Raw genomic sequence first — 22,715 nt, forward strand, 5'->3', positions numbered from 1 at the left:
TGTGTCTACCGTGCGGCAATGAAACATGAAAGGGAGTGACTTATTTTTTTATTTTTCGCTACATTTATTAAATAATTAAAATTTAATTAAAAAATAATCTGTCCATACAGTCGTGGCTTTATATATCGAAATTACAGTTAGAGTACCACCAAAGCCGTCTTCAAACCAATATCAAAATAACGCATACAGTGCAATACCGCCAAATCATAACTACTTTTTTGGCAGGGTCATAGATCCTTGCTTGGTTATGCTTCTACACTGGTTGACGTTTAGCTAAAATTTCATCCTGATCAATGTATAATATACAAGTATTGAAAATAATTGCAGTTTTTTTTTCATTGCCTTTCTTCTCTAATGTATAGCTAGAAAGCTTCACAAAGCTGGTATAGCCACCTTATCCAGATTTTACATTGGGTCCAAACATGTTTATGGCGGCTAAGATACAAGTTAATTTGCGACATAGTTATGATATGGCTATAGAAACCTCAAACTGCTTGAACAACTTAAATTTTCAAGTTGTTCACTTACAACGAGAATATCATTAGGACTTCTTTAGGAAACTTAAAATTATCTAACAATTATCCTCCTTCTAGAATGGCCCAAGGCAATTATCGTCAAATTCGGAAAATCGCGAAGAACGCGTTCTTTAGGCCAAAGATGCTATTTTTGAACTCGCGGAGGCACTTTTGAAATCCTAACACGCCATACCTACACCATGAGAAAAGACGAGCAGGAAATGTTAAAGATGTTACCTGTAACGACCTGACATATGTTTAGAATCAAAACTCGAAAAAGAGAACTGCGTAATCCAAGCAAAAAAACGACAACAGTCTTCTGGCTTACAGAAAATCCTTCAATCATAAATGGAAAGTTAGCAAAGGGAACGATAACAAAAATGACTTTCGTAACAACTTAGAATTTTTAATGTTTAATTATAATAGTTGGCAGATTTAGTCGCTTTGTGCATTTTCACCATCAATTTAATTACACTATTATCGGTGACCTGTATAATATGCCCGAAGGCTCAAACAGGCGACTCGTTTTTAAGCCTCTAAATGCTAAAAAGGAAAACGAGTCAAGCAAATTAAACTAGAAAAATAGACGAAGCTTCAGGGTAGGCGAATGCTGGCGGTGGTTTTCAATTCGTTGCTGTTTCCCGGAAGCACAGTGAATAGAAAATGCTGAGGATGTGGAGTTAGTGGGGGCCATTGCGTCTGTGCTGAGCGCCTGTCGAAAAGCTTGCGCGTGCTGCCATGCGTTGTCTCCTTGACCTCCAGACAGCTCACATGTGAGCACCAAATTATAACCAGAGTCAGGTGGAAGGCTGAAGGTAACAGGATCTACAGTTTGTCCCGAAAAATGCATTTCAGTATGTATGGTTGAGTATACATATCCTATACCTATATAGGAAATACTGTGATCATTATATATATGTCTACTATAAGTACTGAAACTTCACCTCGGATATGCTTGTGTAGCAGGTTGAATCCGTTGTATTGTATAGCGTTTATTTATAAGGCAATTGTAACTCAAACTTGCGATCAAAGTGAACTTCTTTGCTTAAGCAAATGTGAGATACTATTGACACTATGGTTGCGAAGATTTGCAAAAACATTATATGCAAAGCATTTTAAGTAGACAAAAAATAGTACCGTATAAAATGACAGATTACATGAATTTAAAGTATCGACAAACCGTTTCCGCGTATGCAAAGGCTGTTATCTTCTCCGGTCGACAGGTTGACTGCCACTTCGCCGTTCTCGAATGTCTCTCGAATGAAAGTGACTTCGACTACACGGCATGCCCTGCTTAACTCGATCTTGTATTGCATTACACCTAGAGATGAGCCTGGACGTCTGTAACGATGCAATACGCCAGAGTCAAGCCCGGTGTAAGAATATCTTTGAAATATTTTATTATTAAATCTGAATACTGTTATTATTTGTGCTAATAAAAATAATCTCCAACTCCTGGATCTGCGCAATTGAATGGCGTACATGTACATATTCTAGATGCCTAGAAACTTTTCTGATTGTTTCTAAGCGTCTAGACATAAAAGTAGTAATGAAATACCGGTTGAGTTTCTGAATACCTCGATGGCTAAGCGTGGATTAAATTAATATATTTTTATATACTATATATTAAACTACCTTGCCAGATAAGCCATCTTCCAGTCTAACTCCTCCTTGCGAATGATATCGAGATGTGATTGCATCATCGACGCCCAGCCGTAAGTTTTCTCGACGACATCTCCGTCCTCTTCGATGACATAGATGTCACTGCAGAACACACAATGGGAGCCAACAGAAAGAAAAAAGAACGAAATAGGTAATTTTGTAAAAAATGTTCTATGCGAACAACTAAATAGCTCATAATGTACGTGCAGCAATTATACTAGACATTAAATGTGGTAGGTATCTAGACATCTGATATTTGCATGTTAAAAGCGGACAGCTAATAAGGAGGTCGATCCATATCAGATGAGTAAACACGAATGGTAAGAAAATACAGCAGATTTTTCGGCTCACCGGAAGAATTTCGTGTTTTGCACCTGTGTGCCTGTACATATCAACGAAAATATCACATGAACATAGCATAGATTTTAAAAAATTTCTGTCAGGATGACTATAGTTATTACTATTATAAGGTCTGACCTTGCCGAAGAGTAAGTTATTTCCATGGTTCTGACGTCAGGCCGTGAATTGCGAATGATTCGGGTATTATCTGTCTCTTTACGGCCTAAACGCCACGCTTCATCTCCAGAAATGCGGCCTTGTAATTCTGCTATTCCTCGAACCCTTGGACACCAAAACGGAACAGTTATGGCATGAAAAATAAGTATGCTAAAGATTGGTCTGACTGTCAAATTAGTTGCCTCTGCCCGGCTTCAAGCAACTCAAGACATCGCTATCTGTCTGAAACGAACGATAGACGAAGCGTTATCATCCAATTTACGACGCTTAGCAACATACCGCACAACAAAATCGCCATACCCTTAATTCTTAATATCTTTATTCCAATGTTGTCCAATCCTTTGTTTGACTATGGGATGCATTTTACTGATATTATCAAAGTATTTACGCATGAAAATGTACCTTCATGCAAACTTACTTCATACCACTAAAGCTAATACTTGAGGCCTAAGCACAATAGAATGCAGGGCCCGGAATTGCAGTCACACATACTTTGGTGGTGCGAGGAACTCCGTTAACTCCATAATTCTTCGCTTTTTTAACTTTTCCTTATGCACAGGGCTTAATGGTCGTTGGAAGGCCTCGTTTCGAATATCTTGATATCTGAAAAATGTTCCAATAACACTTTCAGTGCTTGTTACTTCACTGAGATCACTTGGTGCGGTGGTACAACCTAACGATACTAAGATCATACTATAAAAGATGAAAACAAGCTAAATTTTCTCGTACTGTTTCAGTCTAGTATGAGTGGTCAAAATAAGGTGCCAGCAAATAGTTGTCGGAGTTAACGACTTGCTGTAGGTCGAACATGCATGACTCGGATCCTTTTGACTGAATCAGTCAATTGTGACAACCATAACGAAAAAAACATTGCTATCTCCACATGGTTGGAAGTTTTTAGCCTTTCTGATAAATTTATAGAACAGAATATAATTACCGACAGTGTTTAATATCTAATTGATGTACGGAAGTCATATTGTGCCTCTTCGATTAGCTATACACATCGGCACAATCGAAGCAGAATCGTAACTTACTTGATAAGTATTGCTTCGGGTAGGCTTCGTCGTCTTGCAAGAGTTTCCTTGAAATTTGTCACGTACCGCCAAGTAACATCTACAGTTTCGAAAGACGTGAAAGCGAAGATATAGCTCAGCTGTTTACCTAAGGGTAGACAAAACAGAAGGCTCATCACACTGCACCAAAACATCAATATCAACTAAAGCATCAAACCATTTAATCGTTATACATGTTTTGAGGAAGATATTTAGCCACAAACATTGTCTCAAGGGCACCAAATAACGCACCCCATCCTTGTTCGTAAGTGAGTGGTGCATCACACGCTGCTTCACACGGATCACAGTGAACCCAACGGTTTTTTGCGTCTGACCAGACTTCTGTCCAGACGTGGTCTGTCACGTCCCATACGTACCTAAAAGAAAGTGCCGAGATCTGCAGTACTTCTGTGATAAGATAAATTTGCATTAAATATTTTCGAGGTATGCGACACGACTGTAACACTTCAGGCATAATAGAGTTTCATCTTAGGATAAGCGGTGCCTAAAGTTGAATGAATACTTTTTTTTTGTGTGTGAAATTTGCTTATAGAGCGTATTATAAAGTTGAATAAGTTGATGATATTCTACGATTTGCTTAATAACAGCCAAGACCTTGTGAAATTTCTGTATTAGAAAATTATTTTTTTAAGTCGCACAAAATAGGTACAGCATTGGATTTAGGGAAACCAAAATGTTGATTACTTAAAATGGTGATCTTAGCTTAGATGATTGAAAATTGGTAAAATATGAACCATCGCGGCATGTGTTTCATGTCCTTCAAGTGCATGATTACTTTTCTAGAATAGTTTTTTTCCCGATGGAGAAGCATAATGCTTGAAGAAATATTAAACCTTAAAAAATTAAGAAACCTTAAAAAATAGCTCATATTCTTTGAGATGAGTGTTTTCTTCAAATAAATAGATGTTTTCCCATATCTAATCATGTTAATTTGGGCAAGGCGATCTTTCTTGGCTGTTTTTTCATTGAAAACATGCAATGGATTTTATCGTTGGTTCATTTATTTTATAAATTTTTACTATGGAGAAGTAAAACTACACTTTTGACCGAAGCGGTTCACAACTGGTAAAATACGCTCCATACTCTTGTAACACGAATTATTCTCTTATTGACTAAACACTATTTTCAGAAATAATTGCTTTATTCCATTGGATGGCTGGGTAATGCTCATTAAGTTAACCGACGAAAAAATTATTTATGAAACGTTTCGGAAAATGGTCTATATTTTCCAAAAAGATTTGTCAAAAGAGATTTTCGGCAATCACCTCGCTTCATAGCCAAGAGCAAGACAAATCAGCGTGAAGGCGTTAGCCCATTCGCCACAACGACCTGAACGAGTTTCAAGAAGCTTCCGCGGGCAATTATACCTGTGAAAAGTAGAAACGCATGCACTTAAGCACCAGTAAAGATAGCCGCTCTGGACTGATTCCATATTCGCATATGGTCCAATATTTGTGACAATGTTTGCATATACTTAGTCAAGTAATCAACGGACATATTATTTAGTAGGCAGATAAAAGGCCAGATTGATAACTTTTGTAATTATTGCGTGTTTGTCGACGACTTAATTTTGTTTTATCTGATTCGGAAAATCTGTAAATACAAAAGGATATTATTCTATAAATTATTTGGATTATTACCTTGGAAATCGCAGTTCCCGTTTACATGCAGTGCATCTGTATAACTCGATCCGTCGTGCGAGCCCTTCTTTTTCTTCCGACGTCAAGCAGATATCGTCCGGAGAAACGATATGTTCAACCTTTGTTTTCTCACTACAGCTATCGCATTTGGGGTTATCGACCCAACTAAAAAACTCACGTTTGAACCACTGAACGATTTCTATCAGTAGAAGATCTCGTTCCAGCTCGGGGGGGGCATATTGTGTAGCTACGCGAGCCTAGAGCGAGCAAATGTATTAGGTTAGTGAATAATTAACGTTTGTTTTTGTGTGTCGCTTTCCGGTTTAACTTTTCGTTTGCTAAAAGTACATTGTTTAAAAAATGGTGGAACCTTTTCATTGCTCTATAATGCTGTTAACATTGTCTTGTTCAGGACATAAAATGTTATCTTGAGCTCGAGTAAGAAGTGGGTATTTCCTGTTAAACTGAATACATTAGTCCCAAGAGTTGTTTTAATTTCTATTATTTTCAATGCCAAGAAGTTCCAGCAGCTCCGTGCGTTTTTCCATACCTGCTGATTCTGATAGCTCGGTGAAAAACGAATGCAAATTATTACCCAAAATGTTTTTTGCCACCCGACATGACAATCTTTGAAGACGGAATTCAACATAAAGTTGTGATTTGACGAAAATTATGTGCAAAACCTTGCACCGTAAAGAAAGAGGTTTCTGGCGGTGAACATTGAAGAAGGAAACTAATAGACACCGACCTAATCTAATAGAAAATCAGAGTGTTACTTTCAGAAGAATACCGCATTGCCATATTTGTCTCACTGATTTTCAAAGCCAATTTTACAACGCATCAAGCTGTAGCAACATGCCCAGCTTTGTAAAGTGCTTTTGGCATAAATTTCTGCATTATTGATGGCAATATTAAGACAATGTTTTAATGAGAACCTGTCTCGTATGTCGGTCATAGTCCAGGTAACCTAATTACCTAAATATAAGTTAGTGCAGATAGCAAAACGACGATCTTTTTTTTTCAGTCATGGTGAAATAGGCGAAATGTGTAATAAACTACCTGAAGCTCGTCGATGGGTACGAGGGATTCGGCCAGGACTCTCGTCTCCTCGTCTTCGTAGCGTAGTGGCACCTAAAGAGAGACAGCACGACCATGAAGGTCATCATCAATATGACAGTCCCTTACAACAAAACCCGTTCAGTTCGTTCAATTCCATTACTGAACTATTACGCACTTAAGAGCGAGCGGCTCAATAATTGACAAAGACTTTACAAAGGACCTGTTAGGTATTCTTGCCTGCTGTAATAAAATTCTCGATGGACCCGCTCTAAATCAATCTCTCTATGCTCACAGGGGAAGCTGTCGTTTAGACACCTCTCATACAACTTGTAACGACTCGTTTAGGACGTTGTGTAATGCAGAGTGACGGATATAATGTTTGGGCAGTTCTTAAAATTTTTCCAGTATCCATTCAGTAGTCGTAGCAGCCGCAGCCTGGTTAGAGATAAACGTCAAAGCTATTTTTTAAAAATTAACTGCGGGACTACATGGGAGCCAAGTCGTAGACAATTACGACGAGATAACTAAGAAAGATAATTATGAAAAGAGTAACTTGTTTGGAACTATTGGAAAAATAAACCACTACAGTAAAAGACATACATCTTGAAATAAAAGGAGATTACTGTTTTAGCTTGTTTAGAGCCGATACTGAGCGTGACAACAACTGCTTGATAAGCGGCATTTTTAAACAGTCCACGTTTTATATCTAATATTTTTGTAATAATAATAATAATAATAACAATTATTATTATTATTATTATTATTATTATTATTATTATTATTATCGTACATAGAAAGTAACCGCAATTATCATTTGCATTGTTCCAATGAATCAATTAGTATTTTACTTACTTCATGAAGACCATCCAGCTGACGGAGAAGTGGGTGATTCCAGTCCATCTGGTAAAAAATAACAAGGATACAGAAAAGCGATTGGTCACACAGCAGAGCTTTTGATTAGCTCTATCGTCTGGCTCAAGATTTGTGCGTTCCCTTTTACAATGCCACCCTCGTCTCACGTAGTATATATTCGTCGTATGCTTTCAGCGATTCGAGGTGCGTTGTCCTATTGTCGCAGAATCATAACCGCTAATTTTTTGTTGCCAGTGATGGGATTTAAGAGACTTATTCACAACGTGGTAGTTACGTCATTCTAATTATTCACTTATGTATGCAGGCTATAAGTAATTTTGCTCTAGTGGATTTCAGAGGACAAAAGATTGTTTACATTAATGATACCGGAAAATGGAAGATATGCCGTTATTGAATAGTTGGCTACGTTATTGTTTACGTTTTTCTGTTTATGAATGAGTTTCTGTGCTACACCGTTGGTGGCGCTCCAGACGTCGGTCTGGCACAGAAATACATGTCAATCCGCCGTGTCGATATTGATAACTTACAAGACGAATAATTACAGTGAAATAATAATAACATAGCTTTCAAGTTAAATTCAAAGATAGAAGTATGTATTAGGTTATTTATTAGAGGTAGACCCCAGATGTAACGGGCTGTAATGAACAGCTAGGATCAGGCGGACGGTTATAGAAGCAACCGAAGGAACCAGATTTCAATTTAGATGATGACATACTCTCCTTTATTCGATTTTTTGTTTACAATCGGTAACACCGCTATCATATCTGGTAGAGAAACCTAAGCAATAGTACTTTTGCAGCTGAATCCATTTTTCGCGGCTAAAGTCCACTAAGCGTTCCAAATTGTTTCTAAAAGCTCTTAGTTAAATTGCTCATTAGTTCGTATGGGAAGTAGATCGCTTAAAAATACACACGAGCAAAATTGCCATCGCCTCGATGACATCCTCAACGCCATTTTTCGACATCGATGTTTGTGGCCACGCTCAGTATGCCATACTATTTTTATATTTCACTAAAGAATTACAACAGCAACAACGAAAAAGTGACCAGATGTTGCACTATCACTTGAATACGCTGTACAACGTAAAGCTCTTGCTATGAGAACATTTTTATGAGCAATACATGTTCATATGGTATGAGGTTACGAGTAGTTTTCATAAGGCACTCAGTTACATAGGCACACGGTAAATGCTGGAGAAGCACCTCATGGTTTAGAACTGCCGTAAATATATGTGATTGCGAACAAGGGTTGGGTTTGAAATGTAATCACGGTGTAATCTATTCGAAGACTGCAGCTCATCCTTACAGCGTTCTTACGCCATTGATATTGATCTCTTTGTTGAAGTGTATGTCTCTGAACGCAATACTCTGTTTTCGGCGGGTTTAATAAAGCAAAATACTAATATTTGTAATTAGGCAATCTCTTTAGGAAACTGAAATGAAAGTGTGTAGATTCTATCCAGCATTAGATAAAGAGCAAAACGCAGTTCGAATTTTTAGAATGAAAATAAAATAGACGGTGACAAGCACCAAGCTCCATTATGCAAAATTGCGCGAAAAACCGGTGAGGGCCGACGGAGAGGGAAGCCAAATCAACACTCCTCTCGCACGGAAGGGAACTAATAGAACAGCTGATAGAACACATGAAACTCGCAACCGTTGCCCAGCGCGAAAAAGCATTAACTAGTATAGATTTCATGGAAGAGCTTATTCATTAGCTTGCGGTTACGTACAAGTGACTCATATTTGCTGCGCTTTCTATTATATTTTTTAGTGTTGTGGGAAAATGCGGTAAGTATATCATATCACTGTGGTAAACTATATATATATTAAAAGAACATACCGGAAAGAAGTGTTATGAACTTGAGATCCTAACGTAGTATACATGAATCGAAACAACATTTACTAAAGTTTATTCATGGTATGTATGTATCTAATTTACAACAATTAATTCACTGATTAAAAAAAATAGAAGAAAAGCGTCAGAAATACAAGATAAGGGAAAGCGATAAACGTCTGTTTCCTTCGAATGCTTTTAGTAAAGTGACTCGGCACTCATTATGAGGACTATGAACCTAACTGTATGCCTGGCTTTTTAGGCTTTTGGAGTTGAAGGAGCTATGCCTGTGGCTGGGTCTTACCCCACTTGAGATTCTCATCCTTTTATTTGCCACACTCATATTTTCCTTCTTCGCTGCACTTAAGCTCGATGGACTCCTCGACGTAACCTGGTAATTTGCTTCATTGTACACGAGAAAACAAAAATAGTTAAATTTTATAAAATTTGAATTATATTGGTTGATATATTTTGAACCTAATATATATACTGAGGGGATCGTTTATTGACACAGCTAAGTATGTAGTTACTGTGTGCAATTACAAATCACCATCGCGAATCTGTTTTTATGCCAAAGACACTGAACGACTATCTTTCATCGAAAATCGGCTTTTTGAGCCTATTTGTGAGTGCATACATAATTTATCTTCTTTCTTCATATTCTTATATTTAAGATAAATAAAGATTTTCTCAAGACTTTCTAAGAAATTCACTGTCGGGACTTTAAGACGGAATTGTTTTTCACAACAAAAGATGCCTTGACCTTTCTCTGTAGGTTCTGTTATTATATATTATGTTATATAGTATATCTTCTACTGCATAACGGCCTTAGATGACAGGTCCAATTGTATCTTTAAATATTGGAGCGCATCGAAAATGATGTACTTCTAACAGATCAGGACTAGTGAGAACGTTATCAGTTATTACAATTTTGACTCCAACGTTACAAATAAATTTTGACATGATTATAGGATAATATCATATCTACTAAAGGTTCTAACTTGGATCCCGATTCACAATCGTATTTACTAATTAGTAGGGGTCAGTAACGGTTACTCACCCGTTTAACGACCGATCTGCCTTTGTTGTTAATAGATATGTACGGAAATGAATAAAATGTCAAGATTAGTTCTATACTAGTACGTTGATTTGCATTAATCCGGTAATCAAAGAGATCAAAGAAGGTCAAAGACCATGTGCGGTAACATAAAGTTGGTGTGCTTACTGTGAAACAAAGTACCAGCATTATAACACATAACAAACGTTATAAATGAAATAATAGCTTTCTAACTGAAAAATGCATTTTTTGCATAACGAAGGGAACTTCAAATCACTTTGGCTTCTGCTATAGTAATTAAAAAAAAAATTGTAGCAAATGGAAGATTTCATGCAGTCCTTAACATTACTTTGCCTACTCTATTATAAAAAAAATCTCAGGAGAGGCATCTCAGAGAAAATTAAAAATTAACGAAACGCATGAAATTTGCCAAGCATAACAAGGAGTCGTTCATATATGTAATTATGGTTTATTGATTATCTTATAAGCCCTTAAACCTGAAGCTCGCTCCTCGCTACATGAAGCTAATAGAACTTTACAAGCGAATCCGGCAAACTTTGAAATTGAATAACTTCTAAACTAGCTGGGCTAAAGTGCTATATTTGTTAAACAGTATTTCTTACTTTTACAGACTAACCTCATCCCTTTAACAGCTCTTGAACAGCCAAATGCCAACCATTTAAGTTCCCATACGTAGTTTCTCTATCTATGGCTTCTCAAAATAAATTGATAGTTGAGTATCAAGTACCCTTTTAGGACATAAAAAACCCCATGATCAGAGGAACTTCGAGCAGAAGAATAAGAGGCACGATATAATTTAGGCACGACGATGTCGTCTGGCCTTGTCATCAAATAACCAAAGCGCATGCTTTCGATATCCGTGCCGACGGTCCATAAGTCTGTTGAAAACTCGAGATAGCGGGTTGTATTGTTTATTTAATTTTCGGCGAGTATCTAACGTTAGCAGATGTTGCTGATGTTCATTGCATGCACGTCCCAACCTTCTTGACATTGCCACCGAACCTGATTTCTGTCCACAGCGACGTCATTCGCTGACCTGCAATCGTTCAATGAAGTACCCATTTTACTCTCAGTTTTCGCATTTTCAGTGTTTTAAGTTCTAACTCTATAACTCGTTACGTGTAAAGTGTCAGTTTTTACTGACAGAGTTTTTGGACTCCAAGCTCTGCCTTCGTGAAAAGCTTAGATTGCAGCTTCTTCTCTTTCGGGGCCCGGCATCTAGTTTTCAACCCTCCGATCTCTGTCCAGTCACGTACTGTGCCTTGTCTTCACCAATCTTTAATAAATTTCCGCAGCGCTACGATTTTCGAAGAAAAAACGTGACTACTGAACGATGGTTTAAGAGCTTATATATTTTTTCTTAGGTTGGCTTAATCGCTTTCCATTCTGAAGTGCTTAAACGATCCGAAGCCAAATTTCGTCTGCAAATTGTGACACGTAGTTCAAAAGTGATTTAATTTCAAAGTCCGCCGAATTCGTTTGTAAAGCGCCTTTAAATAGTACAATGCCGATCTTATTGACAGTATATATAGTTTTAAGATTGCTGACTCTGTCTTAAGAATGGTGGAATCAGTATAGAAAAAAAAAAATAAGTACAGGCGCTAAAAGCAACTTTACTTGTATCTATAATCGTAATGCGAATTTACAGTCAATAAGAGCAGCTTTGCATTCCATTTGTTGACTCTCAAGACGCCTAACGGTCTTTCGGAGATCAAGCAACTTTTTGGCTACAAACTAATCTGGCTAATTAAGAGACGCTACGCACTCATGCCGAAAGTACTGTTGATATAGTAGACGCATATAATTTCCTATATATATAAAAAAAAATATAAATATATATAAGAATAAATAAGAACCATATAAGAAAAAATTAAAGTAAGAGTAATTAGAGTAACTATTTATATATGATAGGGTGGTCGTGGGTAAGAAAGCAGAACGGACTGGAGCCTACTAACTGGATTCACATTACGAGCAACATTACTCAAATGGCAATATATTTTAATAGCACATTAGCATATTTGAACGAGAAGCTATTTCTATTACGGTATGTCGCGGTTCACAGACCAAGTATAATTATACTAGCTTATGCTGGCATCATCTATTATCCAGTTTACAACTAGCATTAGGTCTGCACGTAAATGCAGTCAAACAGGTCGTAACAGTTTAGGCCTTAGTCTAATTTGAATGCATAGACCTGTATTACCTAGGGCAAAGACCAGCGAACTTCAATCCCGTTGGGGATACTCAGAGTAATAAAATGCACAGATCATATAATATCTCAAGATTAAATTGCAAAATTTCACTCTAGCGTATAGAAGGGATTTGTTGTGGATATTGCAACTATAATCTAATACCGCAACTCTAATACCGGACTATAACTCAAGTGGTTCTATTTTTAATACATTTCATCTAGGTGGCGCCTATTTACGATATACTTTGTGGCTGATGGATTGATCTGTTATTTCTGTGTTATCGTCTTTATCCGTCAATATTTTCTTGGCCAGTACAAGGTAAATAAGAAGCCATTGCTAATATTTGAGTCAAATAGTTAACAAGTAAATTAAAGAGAGCACACTTCATGCACAGTCATTGATAAGAATCGGTTGAGTAAACTAATTATTTTTTCCTAATGAGTTTTTATCATTTATTACACAGGCGGCAGCTGTCCGTGCTCTGTGGAGCCTTGTTCAATTACTGGCCCTGTTCGCGTTCAAGTTGCTTTTGTGCTTTCGACTTGACGCGCACAAACATTTCACCTATTCAGAGGTACTAGCCTATTTTTCCAGTAGGTGTATATAAATACAGAACAGTTTCGTAAGTATATATTCCTTTCCTTCAAGCAGACTTTAACTACTTGTTAAGTTGACAGTAATAATTTCCTTACCTTATATTATTAAGGATTACCTTAAAGTATATATGTATTGCTAAATTTGATTTGATAAAATCTTTTTTCAGGTGTTCACCCCTGTATACGGTCTTCTGTTGACCCTGATGTTCCGAGCCTGTCAGATGCGATAATCTGTGACTTTCAACGAAATAAAATCAAAGCCTATATGTGTATTTAGTGTATCAAAATGTACAACACCATGAATTTATATATAGGTCCACATGTACGCTGTAAGTGAATAAATCTACCGTCTTGATCCTGAATTATAATAAAAATATGTTCGCTGGAGATAGAAAAGGAATATGTGTGCACTATTTTCTAAGTATAAAAAAATACTTAGTAAAGAAAGAAATACTAACAACAGCAGTACATAATGGACTCCGTCGAATAAAGGTTGGCGCGTGAAATGCTAACCTTTATTCCAGATATTTCAGTCCCTTCTTTTTCCGGTATACTATGGCGGTCTGCGTGAAATGAAAGAGTAACTAGCCTCCTATTTAAAAGTTTCGCTATTACAAAAATTTAAAACAGTGTGATATGTCGCGAATATTGTATGTACATATAATTTATGATGATGCAATTGTACTCCTTCGAATCTGAGACCATTCGCTGAGGTTCAACTGAGAAATAAAAAATTCTACGAATATGAGCTCCATTTTATAAACGCAGCAGCAGAGACAGCCAGCTGTCTAAATTTTATGTTCGATGAATGATTTGTTGCGTTTGGTTTGAAAGTTTTTAAAAGGGCAATTTTAACTCTAAAATAAGCCCTAAGGAAGACCGTGTGCAGAGGCGAATCGCGAAATATTCAGGACTAAGGTCTCTTCCTCGTAAGTGTTACGAACGTTGGCAATAAGACCTTTTGTGTATAGAAATAGCGTACCTGTTAACGCAGCTTACATTCGCGAGGTAAAAATATTAGACGACGAAATGCCGCGTGATATGAGTGGGGATTAAATACAAAAACGTAAAAACACTCGCCTTCCTTCGTTCTCACGTCTTACCCATTTTTCTATTGACAACACCGTCAATGAGTGAAACGCAACGTAGTCGGGAGCACATCACCTTCGAGCAAACGTGCGGCTACAATAGCACATGCTATATATCTTGCCGGTCTGTTATCCATTATGGCTTGGCAATTTTGACAAACTGCGCATAATGTCCAACTAAGATCATTCAACAAAGGCAAGTCACCTTTATCGTATGATCCAGCATATTTCTAGACACGTCCAAGTTGAAGATCTAATATCGAGCAACGCTACAGTTTTAGGGAGAAGTAAACTTTATATTCACGCTATACCATCGTCGATTAAATCTCCTTACTTACCGCTCCTTACTGTTTCTCGCTAATGAGTCGTTTCGTCCTGTACCTTGAGTGTTTGCAGTGTGTATGTGTGAAAAACGAAGACCACGTCTATAATGTACGCCAAACAGTTTTTAGCGTAGTAGGTTCTAACGCATAGCAACTCATTAAGGAAATATGAAAGCCGGAATTGCTGCTGAAGATACTGAATTATGCTCTAAATTCTCGTTTATGACATAACATAGCATGCTACCTATAGTATACCGTGATGAAGACACTGCCAACTTCGATGTCTACCTACATTGTTCCAGTAGCGCAGCTCTTTATTAATAGTAGTCTTGTTACATTGTTATAACTAACATTGGGATTTTTGTTGATATTATATCTCTATTTTGTGTACAAAAACATACTAACGAACAGCATGCAAATGACGGAAACTAGTTAATTCGTGTTCCTTCAGTTTTCTTTTTCGTATTGATGGTCGTCTTGATTAAGACGAAAAGTACAATCCAAATATCACCGCAATATTAACTCTTACCCCTATATGTAGTAACTGTCATTGGAGTTGCAATACTGCTACTAATACCGTGACTTCAATAGACAGCTGATTGACATAATGAGAGTTTCCGACCGCTATCAGAATCACTGTCTCGTGCATGTGACGCTGCTGTTGCCGCTGGATCGTGACCGTCTAGCTGTTTCGTCACAGTACGTACAAATACTATGTAAATATGAGAGTTTGGTGTATAATTTAACATTTGGACTGCTGCAAAACAGCCAAATCCGAGTGGATGTCGTAACAGTAACTGTTATAGTCAGTCAGGTGGGAATAACAGCAACCCATCGTCGCTAAGCCTAGCAGCAGCAGCAGCAGCTCAACGTTGTGATACCGCTCGGTCTTGTCTCGCCATTTTTATCGTCTGAACCGAGGTAGGAAGGTAGACGCTAGGTACAGGGACTCATGGATGCACGAACCCCTCATCGTGCCTCATCCGTTGCTATTTGATTCTGTCATATAACAATGTGTGTCACTCCGAACAGCAGCAAGCACGTTTATAGGTGTTGTTAATTCGTCACTGCTACGGTCATTCTAACAACAGCCTGCATTCGGCCGCAGTCGCCATGCTGCTTCTAGCCTGCGTTGCTCCAGCCAATGCTTTATATATATATATATATATATATATATATATATAATCATGTGTCTATCTAGATCGTAATAAGAGTCAAACTTATATAGTGTTTCGCTCCGCAACTTTCGACAATCGTGGGATTTTGTGACGATGCTCTGAACATGATTCAAGTTTTATCCATTTAAATTGTTTCTGGTATTGCTTCTGATCTTTAAGCAGATCGTTTGCCTGGCAATTCTCTTAAATTCCAGGTTGCTAGTGCAGTGATCTTTGTTTTTATACAGTGCACCGCGTATGGTGCGACACACACTATTCCCGAACTGATCAGCGAACACAGATAGCAATTGTCTGAGAAAAAAGTTCTGAGCAACTCCAGCTGAGCTGACTGGCCGCCAATGTCCAAACAACCCTTCTCATGGCGATTTCACCGAAAAAGTGATGACGACAACAACAACAACAACAACGACGACAATAATTTAGCTTTGCTATTACAACGACTTTCTACAGACATCGTCATTTTGGCATCATTTGGAATATCACATTATGGCAATCCAAAAGAAGTTGTACCAATACATTGTTGCAGAACGGTTCCTCCCGGCGACTTGACTGGTCTACCTCGACTCTCAATATGCACCACAACTAATGAATAAAGTAAGATTATCATTAGATCGAGAAAATATCTGTTAAAAAAATAAACACTCTGGTGATGTTTCCCGGGCGGATGCGTCCAAGATTAAATAGATCCATTTATTCTTGTTCGCCTCATTATCACTGTTTTACAACAACAACAACAACAACAACAACAACAACAACAACAAAAACACTGCACTTCAAATAAATGTATGTATCTATAGGCTTTTTTTCAAACGAAGAGTTAACCTCGTAAAGATGCGTAACCTTAGCGTAATCAAAAACCAGCTAAATATAATCCAAACTGAAATGAACTAGACGAAAGGTTTTTATCATGTACCGTAGAGATTCCGGGCAACGGATGCAGCTCTCTGATCGTTCACATTGCAGATCATTCGTAATAACAACGATTCGTACAAATCTACTCGTGCTATCGTGATCTACCATTAGCATCCCGTATATATACACATAATAATTTTGAAGCATAGCGTCTTCTCAATAACTAGCTCTATTGTAATAAGTAAATCATGCTAGCTTGCTTGTACAGTTTGTGTGTATTATATGTGTATATATATATAGGTCTATGGTTCGTTGTAAAAATATATCAATAGTATTCGCGTTGCTTTTCAAGCTGAGGTCTACGACTGCTTAGACTATTTCTCTCCGGGCTGTTGTGAACGTATACGAAGATTATGCTAACCCTTCATCTGTTATTTCCCTCCGAGATGAATACGTTTTTAAGCCACGTCTCAGATATTTCAGATATGAAAAAGTGTTCGAAGTAATCAAAATGCAAGTTTCACCAACCTCCTCTAGCATCTTCTCTAAGATGAGGGGGAATCTGAAAAGAATTATAATACATATAATTGTTTCGTATTTATATTTTGCGCCTGTGTGTGCACGTGTCATTATCAACTTGCATGTATATAACACAATTGTCCTAGCATATATCATTGTCACCGGGCATAATATGTATAATTAACTGCCCTATTTACTTTAACATTATGTTTATATATGTATATATATATATATATATATATATATATATATATATATATGTGTGCATTTAGCCCCACTCACCAGCTGTGTTCAATTGAATATGATTCACATTCTCTTTTTGCCTCTGTCGTTTGTGTTTGTTTATCCTTCGCGCGTTGCCAGCGCCGTCTTATAGTTCCCCTTTTGCGACCCTTCTTGTTCAAGTCGATTGTTCTGTTCTCTCACCATCTACCAGTGTTGACACTCTGGTATGGTTGAATGACTCTTCGATCTCTGTGCTCTTCTACCAGCAACGCTGCAACGGTACTGGAATTTAGTTGAATACTATATTCTGTGACGAGTGGGTGCACGAGCACGAATCTGTAATATTCGTGCGGAACAGTGTGACGACCTAATAGGTTTTATCATTGCATCATGGTACAGTCTACTTCATTGCCAGTACACACTAATAATAATAATAATAGGAGCTAGCTTTCTTTGAAAGGAATGGTGATCAAGAATCCCTTCGACAATCAATTACACGGTCTCCTCTGCATGCACCTGCACGCACGTATCATGCTCTACTGAAGATTGTTGGCTTAAATATGTCATTATTGTGAGAAAGAACTACTAATTGTGCTTAATTATAAGTCTAAAATCAGCAGAAGAACGTCACAGCCAATCCTCTGGCTTGACTCAGTTGGGGCTGCTATAATTTCTTCGTATATAAACTGTTGTGAGAAAAAAAACCGTTGAGAAAGAGGCACGCTATTAAGACAGCAGTGTCTAAGGCAAATGGTTTGTAAACTTCGAGCTGGCAAGCCTTTCTGCTTGATTCAGGTTTGCCATATTGCTACAAAACTAACATACAATATACTGACTATGAATTAGAAAACGGGACCATTCACAAAGTCAAGGGTTCGAGGCGGGCTGTGTTACTAGTCGTTAGCTCACTGGCATAATAATTGCACGAACTGCGTGCAAATGAGTTCGATATGGCCGCTGCAGCTGTCTACGGCTGTCGCCGCTAGGCACGTATCCCGCGGCAGTCGAGCAATTTGCCTTTGGGAAAATAGCACTGAAACTTTACGCAAGGCTTGTTTAAGACGGCTAGTTATACATGTTCATACTGTGGGAATGGGTGCGTCATTTTCAAAATATTGTACAACACCTCTTCCATTTCTGGGTCAAAAGACTGCTTGAACTTGCCCCAAGGGAAAAGGTTTTCGATGCACGTTTTACTACGATCGTCTTTCCATTCATCTGAAGTGTAACCAGTGGCTCCTAATTGAACTAAAGCGCTCTGAAAATAGTTCTGCATGTAACAATTGGTCATCGTGCGTCGAATCCAATTGGTCCGGGATATTGGCAAGATTCAGTGGACCTTGAAGATGGCAATAGTGAAAGAGATTTCAGTATCATAAAATAAAACAAACTGCTTCTAGATTGTCGCCGTGACTGAACAAGTAAGAATGTGTTTTTGAATATGGGTCGTAACAATTCAAGGAGTTTTCTCTAGACTACATTAAATACGATGTGTAAAAAGATAAACATACAAATCAGGTGTCGTTCATTGAATTGCAAGAAAATAGCGTTCGGAAATAATCAAGCGGATTAAAAAATAAGCCGTAGGCAATGGGATTTATATTTACATTTGAATATCAAGCAGTAATCACTGCTATACATTCTACAAGTGAGGGGACTTCTAACGGTACTACTATGATGTTGGCTTTCAGATTCGGTCAGTGCCCTTTGACAAACGTTAGCTTAAACTAGAACAATAGCAGCTTTCTTAAGTGATTCTTCGGGCATTGTGACTCCTTAAGCTGTGATAAACCGTTTAAAATTCGACAATTAATTAGCTAATTAAGCTTAACATTGACTCAGGGATTGGACAAACATCGTGCTGGATTCTCTTCTTTAAATACATTTATTGATCGACACTCCCATTCAATATTGTAACCAATTTTTTGTCACAAACCTTCATTTTTTCACTAATAACCAGTTCCAAGAGCGTCTTATTGGAGCCATTTGACAATAATGATGATTGATTACGTATAATGATTGGTATATGAAGGGTGACATACTGAGGCGCTACATCTACAACGGTGTCCTTCTATTTATTATCATAGCGTTATTACTGTTAGATAGGTTCGAATGTATCTTGACTAACGTTGATAGTAACGATACGTTCCTGTGGTCTGTTATTTATTATATCGGTCATAAACTGCCTCTGCAAGGCTGCTACGAACAGCATTCACAAGCGATATCCAGCCTGCGATTATGAAACAGCGGTCCGGCGTACGGCATTCCCGATTCACTGTGGTGATGTGAGCTAGAAGGCGTTGTTATTATTGTTTATCTATACGGGGAATATACAACATTTGTACCCTCCGAAAAGCGCCTATTATGGTTCGTTGTGCAGGCGGAAAAGGCCAGTGAGTTTTTCCCCGCTGATCACCCACTATATGATTATTATTATTATTGATTATACGGTTTGACCCGTTCTGAAATTGAATTAATTCACATCGATTCACCTTCCTCTGCCTGAAGCGTTATGTTTTTTTGTTGCATTTCTGTTTATGTCCTGAGTATTCCTCACGTTACGTTGTCATTTTATTCGCTGTCATCATCGTGTGACAAAGTACCGATTTCTCTCTCTTTGTTTTGTTTTTTTTTTTTTGTTACCTTTAGACGGTATTCCAGTAGCTTAGGAGCGAGTAATTGAAATCGGGCGAGCGTCGCTTGACGGGGCCGATGATACGGAATATACCAAATGAAGTTACAGAACAGTTATACGATTCTACGAACGTTGGAAAGACAGGTTGTTTGAGCAGTTCATTTTAATTCCAATTCTATGTTTCATACTGAAGACTTGAAGAATCTGTTATAGACAAGCAATAATCCATATACAGTATGCGCCCTAGATACACGTCATTCGCGCTAGACACACATAGATTGCCACAAATGACTGTATTTACTGTTATTAGTAAAAGTTGTATATATGTATATGTGTACCTACATGTGTGTGTGTGTGTGTATATATATATATATATACAACGTATATAATGATTTCATGCGTCAAACCATTCAATTCGGTTCTATTTTTGTACCCTTGTAAGTATGTAGAATAAATAAGAACTCTGATTCTGGGGGGGGGGGGGGGGGGGGTAAGCAATAAGTAAACGAAAAACGAACAAAGGGCGTCCCATTTTTCTCGTTACAAACAGTCTGCTTCCGTCTGGCTAATTGATTATCATATTATATCTGACACATATACCTGACGTTTAAATGTATCCTATTGACTCTTGCTCGCATCAGCCATAACATATTTCTGTTAGTTTTACGACAAATGGTTGTCTTTTACTGTATATAGTTGCTCGACCGTATTCACAGCACTCACCCATGAAAGCTCAATTAAATATTGGCTCTACTCTATCCTAACATAGGTGTGACAAATCATTTACACACTCTATCTGGGAAATTTTGTCATGTTTTCCCATACGGGAATTTAAAGCCATTTAAGCCAGAGCTTCAAACGTTTTTTTTTTCTATATCCGCATCTCTCGTCACTGCCGAGGTACGTGTATGTATATATATATATATATATCTATCGCTTTTCCCAAAAGCGACTAATTCACTTATAATAGCATCATCAGTAGTATTATTACTCTGACCTATCCGACTTGAATTACGCACTAATGTATATTCGCGCCTAGGTATAGCGCTATCTAATACGTTGACATGTATGTTGCTTACGCAGGTTATACTGCGAATGTGAGGACTTTTCCTATTCGTTTACCTGTTCATTATATGGTATCTACCTAATTATCGGTATTCCTATTTTCATCCAAAGCCTCTCAGTATTAACTATTGGCTTAACACCAGCTCTAAATGTTCGCCGTTTGTGCTCCTTCGTCACTTTGACTATTGAGTTCTGAAGCCGTGAGGCTTCGTTCTGCGAGTTTTGACCTTATATGTTTCGTGGTTAAACAAATAGCTCCGATGACGTCTCCTCAGAACGTGCGAGTTAGCGCCTTAGCCGGGCTCACGACCGGCCTCTAATATCTCTTGCTGCTACTTTTACTCGTACCGCTGAGATCTCTCCCACCCTCCTCAGGGCCCATACCTGTTAAGTGAAACATTCGACGAAACGTGCCTTAAGAAGGTGTTGCATATATGAAGTATAGTATAAACACTAAGCAAGTCCCTGTTCTGCCTTCATTAGGGGGTGTTTGCTTATTTATCTACGTAACGCTTCCTACGTTGACCTAATCGGAAAAAAAAAAACGGGCATATGGAAAAATGATGAATTTTCTTGGCTTCCGGAAATGATTCTTTTTGATATTTGCTAAGGATTTCCTAGTATTCGACTGATCTGAAGGACAGAATCATCATTTCGTAAATAAATGCGTTTTCCTCTATAGCGGGACAAGGAAAGTACGGGGGTTGTGTTGTCCTTTGATATGCATGGTCTGCTTTAGCTGTCCGATGATGCGTCCCTGTCTCTTTTATACATACACATCAGGCCAACATATGGGATGAATTGCTTCTGTAGGCAAATTCGCGCCTTAAACACGTCGAGGTGCATTAACTGGCTGCATGACAAATCTCATTTACGTATGTGGTCCATGTTGACTTTCCAGTTTCGCGCCTTGCGAGAATGCAAGGCAAATCCAAGTCATATCAATGATAACAAGGCGAACTACTTTCTAACCCTAGAAAATACGAGCACAGCGAAACCGTAGGATAAATTTGTTTCCTGTGTGAACCTGAAGTACGATGCTCATGGTGGATACGAACTAAATATGGCTCTAAGGACTAATCGCGCAGCTCGGATGAAAGAAATTACACTAAATACAGGAGGAAGTATCCTTCGCAACTGCACCAACTTTGTGTACTTTGAAGAAGCCAAAGAAGTATAGCTGCTATTAATGAGAGACATGTTCATGTCCCGTAAATAAATGAAACGAGTAAAAAGTTACAGAAACTTGATTGACTATTGTCTGTGATAAAAGTTCAGGCGATAATGCATCAGACAACGCTTCGTCTACTTAATCCTGCTGTACTGCAGATGCTCACCGATAGATACAAACACCCATTTCTGATAAAAACATGTTGCGTCGTAACGACTGATGTTGCTATAACATTCTTGCATTACATCCACTATAACGACGAGTGCCTAAAGCATTTTCGAGGGCTCGAAAAGGCTTCCATTGTTGCGTTCCAACTTGCAATGGCCCATTTACACTAGCTGTGTGAGTTGGAAGATAATCGCCAGGGCCTCCAATGACGATATTTCTCTGTTACAATTTTCCATAGAACTCGAGCTGATCTTATCACAATGTGACTGTCTATAGTTGTGATACTGTAGTCTCCATAGTTGATGATGACTCTGAATTTGGTGATGGTGGAAATGGATAACACTTAATTTGATCAGCATCAGCGTTGACACCATCACGCACTAACGTAGTAGAGAGTAGACCACAAGCGAGAGGTAGGGGAGGAGCCACCAAACTGGACTGGTTAGCCCCC

At 38.1% G+C, this 22,715-nt stretch overlaps 3 protein-coding genes and 1 long non-coding RNA gene across 13 annotated transcripts in view; 2 read left to right on the forward strand and 2 right to left on the reverse strand.

Moving 5' to 3' along the window:
• Positions 1-32: 32 nt before the first annotated feature.
• Pngl (N-glycanase Pngl) lies at positions 33-8,497 on the reverse strand. Its single transcript, XM_022803541.2, has 12 exons — positions 8,252-8,497; positions 7,318-7,365; positions 6,466-6,537; positions 5,407-5,663; positions 5,032-5,133; positions 3,998-4,122; positions 3,728-3,854; positions 3,186-3,296; positions 2,655-2,798; positions 2,151-2,279; positions 1,696-1,856; positions 33-1,340 (listed from the first exon to the last, which is right to left on the reverse strand). Exons 1-12 carry the CDS (start codon positions 8,300-8,302, stop codon positions 1,090-1,092), a joined length of 1,578 nt encoding a protein of 525 aa, XP_022659276.1. The 5' UTR covers positions 8,303-8,497; the 3' UTR covers positions 33-1,089.
• Positions 8,498-8,949: 452 nt separating this feature from the next.
• On the forward strand, positions 8,950-13,440 carry LOC111249308 (transmembrane protein 203). 2 transcript variants are annotated; one of them, XM_086987764.1, is made up of 5 exons: positions 8,950-9,128; positions 9,437-9,568; positions 12,666-12,762; positions 12,908-13,066; positions 13,208-13,440. In XM_086987764.1, exons 1-4 carry the CDS (start codon positions 9,124-9,126, stop codon positions 13,049-13,051), a joined length of 378 nt encoding a protein of 125 aa, XP_086843890.1. In that variant the 5' UTR covers positions 8,950-9,123; the 3' UTR covers positions 13,052-13,066; positions 13,208-13,440. The 2 variants fall into 2 exon arrangements, with proteins under 2 accessions (XP_086843890.1, XP_022658750.1); XM_022803015.2 differs by having other exon boundaries at positions 8,956-9,128; positions 12,908-13,018.
• Positions 10,685-22,715, reverse strand: part of LOC111250519 (sodium-dependent proline transporter-like) — a 51,543-nt gene continuing 39,512 nt past the window's right edge. For 2 of the 7 annotated variants that reach the window (XM_022805928.2, XM_022805929.2), the window contains exon 17: positions 19,376-21,309. In XM_022805928.2, coding sequence (XP_022661663.1) covers positions 21,242-21,309 — 68 coding nt within the window. In that variant the 3' untranslated portion in view covers positions 19,376-21,241. Of the gene's footprint in view, positions 11,289-14,143; positions 16,212-16,276; positions 17,044-17,282; positions 17,562-19,375; positions 21,310-22,715 lie in introns of those variants that run through there. The other 5 variants (XR_015326879.1, XR_015326878.1, XR_002673416.2 and 2 more) reach the window with 5 other exon arrangements.
• LOC147755856 (uncharacterized) lies at positions 14,189-20,351 on the forward strand. 3 transcript variants are annotated; one of them, XR_015326883.1, is made up of 2 exons: positions 14,189-14,324; positions 15,824-20,351. It is a non-coding gene; the product is annotated as an uncharacterized LOC147755856 (long non-coding RNA). The 3 variants fall into 3 exon arrangements; XR_015326884.1 differs by lacking the exon at positions 14,189-14,324 and adding an exon at positions 14,484-14,560; XR_015326882.1 differs by lacking the exon at positions 14,189-14,324 and adding an exon at positions 15,238-15,372.

The sequence above is a fragment of the Varroa destructor genome, unplaced genomic scaffold, assembly GCF_002443255.2.
Source record: "Varroa destructor unplaced genomic scaffold, Vdes_3.0 BEIS01000004.1, whole genome shotgun sequence".
In the NCBI taxonomy this organism is placed as follows: domain Eukaryota; kingdom Metazoa; phylum Arthropoda; class Arachnida; order Mesostigmata; family Varroidae; genus Varroa; species Varroa destructor.